Genomic DNA, 6,459 nt, shown 5'->3' on the forward strand with positions numbered 1-6,459 from the left:
GCGTAGTTGGGGAGGCTGCCCGCTCGGTCGCCCATGGACATCCTCCGCTTCTCCGGCAAGGCCGGGGTGGGGCTCCCTTGTCGGAAAGCTGCCGAATCAGGCGATGGGGAGGTGGCAGGGCTGCTCAGGCCAGGGTAGTAGGCGGGGGACACAGGGAAGGAGGGCGTGGAAGGAGCCTGGTAGCCTGAGGCGCTGCTCTGCCGGGACAGCGTGGGTCTCCGGTCCTCAGGGGTGGAGTAGCCACCATAGGGCACGTGCCGGTCCAAGCTGGGGCTGCCGGGAACCACAGATCCAGACCCTCCCAAGTGACGGCCCAGGCTGGGGCTTCCGGGGCTGGCTACTGCATTGCTATGGAGATTGGAGGCCAGGGTGCCTTGGTGGGCCCCGGGGTGCCGGCCCAGGCTGGGGCTCCCGGGAGCGGTGACCACATTGCCATGGAGGTTGGAAACCTGGTGGGCCCCAGGGTGGCGACCCAGACTGGGGCTTCCCGGAGTGGTTGCTGTACTGCTCTGGGGGCTGGGGCCCGTGTTACCATGGAAACCGGTTCCCAGTGGACCCATCACCTGGCGGTGGCTCAAACTGGGGCTGCTGGGGGCAGCCAGGCTGGGGTTCACAGCCCGACGGCCAAAGCCAGGGCTCGGGGGTGTGTTGGTGCCCACTGTCCTGTGCCGTGCCTGGGGGCTCCCAGGCACTGTGTGGACACCGGCCACACTGAACTGAGACCGGGCCTGGCCTTCTGGGGAGCTGAACTGCTGCAGTGAGTAGTCGGGGCTGCTGTAGCTGCTGCCTGCAGTTGGGAGAGGAGAAGAGCTCTGGTAGTTTCTCTGAGCCAAAGGACTTGGCTGGCCCAGGCTGCCGGAGCGGAAGCCAGAATCCAGCAGAGGCTGGGTAGGTGTTCGCGCGCCCTGGTCGCTGCTCTCCCCGGATGGGAAACTCCCCACTGAAGTGCTAGAGAGAGAGAGAGAGACATGGGCAGGTCGGATGTCAGCAGGCGGCATTTAATGAAGGACAGGCTTTCAGTGAAGCTTCAGCCCTCCCTTCAACCACTTTGTTGTCCAGTCATTCAGTCATATCTGACTGTTTGTGACCGCATGGACTGCAGCATGCCAGGCTTCCCTGTCCTTAGCTCCTCTCACATGAACAGAAAAGTCAAGGCTTTTGAACGTCACCCTACATTCAAGATGTCAGAAGATGAAACTCAGACTCAGAGAGGTTAAGCAATAGGCTCACAGCCACACAGCTCACAAAAGACCAGGATCTCAACTCAGCAGTGCCGGATTCCAAAGCCCTCGTACCCTCAAGCATCACACTGACTGCTCAACCACAAGTCAGAGCAAGATCTCTGCTATCAAAACTGAAGGAGGCTGTCCTGTTGCCCCTTCCAGCACCATAGAAACTGAACACTGGAGAGGGAGTTAAACCACTTGGGCCCTGGTCCTCCTGGAAGCATCTTCCCCTGACTCACTTTCCCCAGGTGAGTTGACATTTACACGCTGAGAGTGTAACTGAGCATCCATTCCTGGGTAGCTCAAAAAAAAAAAAAACAAAGATGAAGAAGTCTCATAGCAGGAGATTTCAGCTCATTATAGGATCTGCTTTCTAGTCATTGGATCTGGCCACTAATGGAGCAGGGTGCATTACATGGCATTGAGACTCCCATCATTAGGAGCATTTAAACAGAGGCTGACCAACCTCTTAATCTGAATGCTGTGGAGGAAATTTCCTCCACTGGGAGGTTAGATTAGATGAGCTCAGAAGTCACTCTCAATTCTAAGACTGATGAAATTCAGTTCAGAGGGCACTGTACCTGGGAGAATGGCCACAAAGGTTTTCCTCTGAAATTAAGTACAAGTCCATACAGGAGTACAGGAAATGGCCTGTAAGTTTGGGAAACCTGGATTCTGTTTTTTAAAGTTTTCTCAATTGATATTTTCAAACTGTGGTGCTGGAGAAGACTCTTGAGAGTCCCTTGGACTGCAAGGAGATCAAACCAGTCAATCCTAAAGGAAATCAACCCTGAATATTCATTGGAAAGACTGATGATGAAGCTGAAGCGCCAATACTTTGGCCACCTGATGCGAAGAGCTAACTCATTGGAAAAGACCCTGATGCTGGGAAAGATTGAGGGCAGGAGGAGAAGTGGGTGACAAAGGATAAGATGGTTGGATGACATCACTGACTCCATAGACAGGAGTTTGAGCTAACTCTGGGGGATGGTGAAGGACTGGGAAGCCTGGCGTGCTCCAGTCCATGGGGTCACAAAGAATCAGACATGACTTAGCGACTGAACAACAACACAGAAAATGAGGCAGGTGGGTTAGATGGCTCTGATTCCTTCCAGACCCAAACTTGCTCAGTGACATGGCAGCAGAGACAAAGGTTCTCAGGGACCGTGCACAAACATTTGGTGCAGGGAGGCAGCAGGCAGGCTCGCACAAGGAGCCCTTGGGTGGGGGCTGACAGTGGGGCAGCAGGGTGGAAGGGTCCTGACATAAGCCGATGCACCAAAGCCTGCAGCCGCAGACTAGAAGGAGTTTGGAGGCTGGCAGGCCCCACCCTGGGTTGGCTCAGTTAAGCTCAGGTCCCCAGGGTGATGTGAGGTGGGAGGGCCAGGCAAGAGCCAAGGGCAGGGAGGAGGTCAGGGCCAGGCCAGGACAAAGTCTACCACACATCCCAGAAGAGGCCAGAATGAAACACCACTTCGGTACAGAATAACCTGGATTCTGAGAAAATGGGGGGAGGGAGGAGATGGGGACACGGAAATGGCGTTTTGAGTGATTAATCCTGGAGGCTTCCTGAATCTTACTGTGGGAGGAATTTGAATGAGAAAAAGTGAAAACTCCCTAATGTCAGGACTTCTTGGATATCAGCAAGGGGGGCGAGAGGTGAGGAAACTCTCCTCTCCTTTAAAAGAAGAATGTAGCTCCTGCCCAGAGGCAGACCTTTCCCCAAGTGGAGCCCTTAAGAGGCTGGGGAGGGGGCCAGGTGGACTCGGGGTGTGTGCTTGGTTTGAAGTTTCAGATTCTTAGAGTCCAGAAGAAAATTGCCTCTGCTCACCCGAACCTCCCGCCCCAACCTGGGTCGGGGAGCACACGGCTGGATAGTTTCCGGACTCGTGGGGACCCAGTCTGAGAAGGGGAGTGGGCGTGGGAAGGGATGGTTGGGGAAGACGCCCCTACTGGGGGGTGGAATTCTGGCTGGTGCAGGCCTCCTCCCCACCTGGCACCCTGTGCCCTACCTGGGCTCATCTCAGAGTCCCTCTCCTATGTCATCTTCCTGTCTCCCCATTATAAAGCCTATGCCCCACCCCGCCAGTCGAACAGCTTCTCACTGCACCCCAAACACAGGAGCCTCCCTTTCTGGGGTCCTCTCTGTCTGACTCCATAAAATGTCAGCCGCCCATCCACCAAGACATCCCTCCTCTAACCCCACAGTGACCTGACCCCCAGACCCCACGCCCAATACCTCCACACCCCAGTCCTGTCCTTGCTGTGCTGTGAAGGCCCTCTCCCTCCCCTTCACCTTTCAACCCCTGCTCATCCTCTGGCCTTAGCACAAATACTTCCCGGACTTCCAGCCCCCAGAGACCCTCTCTGCAGACTAAGCCAGAAATAACGGCCTCTTGCTCAGAGCTCTTTGCTTACACCTCTGCTTTGAGCACCTCTAACTGCTGCTCTGTGATGGGGGGATGGGGGGTAGGATAGAGATGTGGACTCTGGAGCCAGACACCTTTGGTCCAAATCCTATTTCTGCTACTGTTTAGCTGTAGGACCTTGAATAAACTACTTTAATCTCTCTCTGCCTCAGTTTCCTCTTCTGAGAAGTGGGACTACTACTACTACTTACCTCGTAGGATAGCTGTGAAGTTTAAATAGAAAGCACTTAGCAAAACGCCTGGCAAATGGGAAGCACTCACAACATAGTAACTATACTTGTTCGATTTTAAATTTGGGGAAAGGAGGCTTCCTTGGCGGTCCAGTGGTCACAACTCCACACTTCCACTGCAGGGGGCACAGATGTGATCTCTGGGGAAGTAAGGCTCCCGCATGCCGCATGGTGCAGCCAATAAATAAATAAAAACAAAAGTAATACATCTGAGGGAAGAACTGTGCCTGGTTCATCTTCATACTCTCCCCGGGGAGTTGGCACTCAGGGGGTGCTCTTGCCATGCACCCCAATGAGATGGTTTCCCAAGGGCAGCACCCTGGATGTGACTTCTGCCCATCCATGCCCTAATCAGATCCAGGAGGCCTCATCCATGCTGCCCCAGGCCTGGATTCTCCTCCCCACTTACCTGTCAGCACTGAGGATGGGGCTGCTGGTGGAGAGGGGGCTAGGGGAGACAAAGGAGCCTCCCAGGGTCCCAATCCTCAGGGGTGTCTCATGGCCATACGCCTGCGCAGCTGGGGCGCTAAAGCTCTTGGGCTCAGGTTCCTGAGTCCGGGGCCCAGCCACCGCCGTTCGTACCACCGACTCCACGTAGCTCCGGGGCTCTGGAAGGGGCGAGGGGACAAGGACTGAGCATGGATCCAGGGGGTGCAATGTGGACCCCACCCAACCCCTGGGAACCGGCCTCCCCAGAGCCTGTGAGGGAAATCCCAAAAGGACAGCCAAGCAGACAAGGGGCACGTCTCTAGGGCTCCTGCCTGCCCAGGTCCATCCTTTTTCCAGCATCATGGACAAGCCATGAGAGCCCCCAAAGAACCTTTAACTAGAGCCTTGTTCTGAGAAGCTTCCCAGAAAGGGACCCCAGAATACAGCCATCACAGAGTCCTCCTTCCTAGAGCTGGGACACTCTCCTTCACTGGTGACCCCTCTAGCTGAGCTTTTCTTCCCCAACCCTGCTACGCAGGTCCCCAGGCCCTTCTTGGCTCCCCAGGCACTGCTGGGGTCTGGGCTCTCCGTGGACCCCAAGCTCCAGCCCAGCCTTGCGTCTCGGGATGCTCACTCCACCCCACACCCAGAGTCCAGAAACAGGCTTGCTGGCCTAGCAACAGGCCTGTGCGGGTGAGTCACACCCAGCCCTGCGTGCCAAGACACACCCATCCACCTTGCCTGACACACTTAGCATGCCTCCCGAGACTGACATCATTATCCCGCTTGGTGTTCAGAATGGCCCGAGAGGAAGGCTGGATGGGGGAGAGGGCGGCAAGTGCCAGAGAGGTCACTGTGCAGGTGAAGGCGCCGAGGCCAGGAGACTGAAGGGGCTGGAGGCACAACCAGACCCAGGTTTCCTGTGCCACCCGCCCCACTGCCGTGCTGCCCCCAACTGCCCTCCATCTCGGCCTCTGGAAGCCCCTCCGCAAGCCCCTCTACCCCACCACTGCAAACTAACTCGCCATCAAACAGGAAGAAGAAGCAGGACACTCTCGGCTTCTCCAGGGACAGATGGTGTTCCTGCCACCTCCGAACCTGGCACCGTTCCCGAGGACGTCCCAGGAGGGACGTGACCTGAGCACACACCAACACTATGCCCACCACAATTAGGGCAACCGCTGAAACCAGCCTGAGAACTGGAGGAACGGCAGAGTCCGTGCAGCCCTAGGGTGCAGGGAGGGGGCCAGTCTCTCTCACAGCTACTCAATTCTACTGTTGTTATTGCGAGAGCAGCTACAGTACAGCAATGAACATGGCTGTGTTACGATAAAACTTTCCAAAAACAGGATTTGGCCATAGTTTACTGGTTCCTGATGTAACATGTCTTCCCAGCCCAGAGAGGTGGAGCGATTCGCCCCAGAACACACAGCAGCCATAGCTACCATCTCCCGACTCCTGGTGCTGGCTCTGGGTGGCTGAGAGAGGGGCCACCAAGCCTCATGGGACACTCCGAGCTGGCTGCTGCTACTCAGAGCTCCAGCCCATCAGCCAGAGAAGAGCCAGCTCCACAGACTGTCAATAACAGCAGAAATAGCAAACAACTACATATGGAAAGTAGAATTTGGAGAATGTAAGTATCCTGTCTGGGCCACACAGTAGCAGGTGACAGAACTGGCCTAAGAACCCCGTGGTCTGGCCCAGAGCCTGCTCTTGGGCCCTGCACATCCCGCCAGCTGAAAATCAGGGGGATCGACAATTTCAGTGTGTCTTTAGCCTTGGGGGGCCGGCTCCACACCCTGGGGCAACTTGAACTGACAGAAAGGGACCCTCAGAAAGGAACTCACACCCACAGAAATGGCAGCTGAGACCCAAGGCCAGAGCCTACCTTCCGGCCCATCCCTCACCTCCCGGGGTCACTCTCTGAAAATTCCACCTGGACGCCTCCAGGCTCCCAGCTTCATGCTGGTGCCCGCAGCGCCCAGCACCCTTCTCTCCCACCCAGAGGTGGCAAGAGGATCCATCTGCCCCCTGGCTGCCCCAGGCTCCTCGCTGATCTGTACTCACAGCGCCTGGCACACATGACTCCTCAGTGAGTGTCTGCCTCACAAACTAGTAGACGCATGACCTTTACCCTCTGCCCCC

At 56.3% G+C, this 6,459-nt stretch overlaps 1 protein-coding gene across 1 annotated transcript in view; it reads right to left on the reverse strand.

Annotated features, from left to right (window-relative positions):
• TNS1 (tensin 1) overlaps positions 1 to 6,459 on the reverse strand; it is a 205,654-nt gene that overhangs the window by 17,711 nt on the left and 181,484 nt on the right. The window contains 2 exon segments of the mRNA XM_010861166.1: positions 3 to 948; positions 4,295 to 4,493. Of these exon segments, the coding sequence (XP_010859468.1) occupies positions 3 to 948; positions 4,295 to 4,493 (1,145 nt within the window).

This window comes from Bison bison, unplaced genomic scaffold (assembly GCF_000754665.1).
Source record: "Bison bison bison isolate TAMUID 2011002044 unplaced genomic scaffold, Bison_UMD1.0 scf7180017864471, whole genome shotgun sequence".
NCBI classification, from domain to species: domain Eukaryota; kingdom Metazoa; phylum Chordata; class Mammalia; order Artiodactyla; family Bovidae; genus Bison; species Bison bison.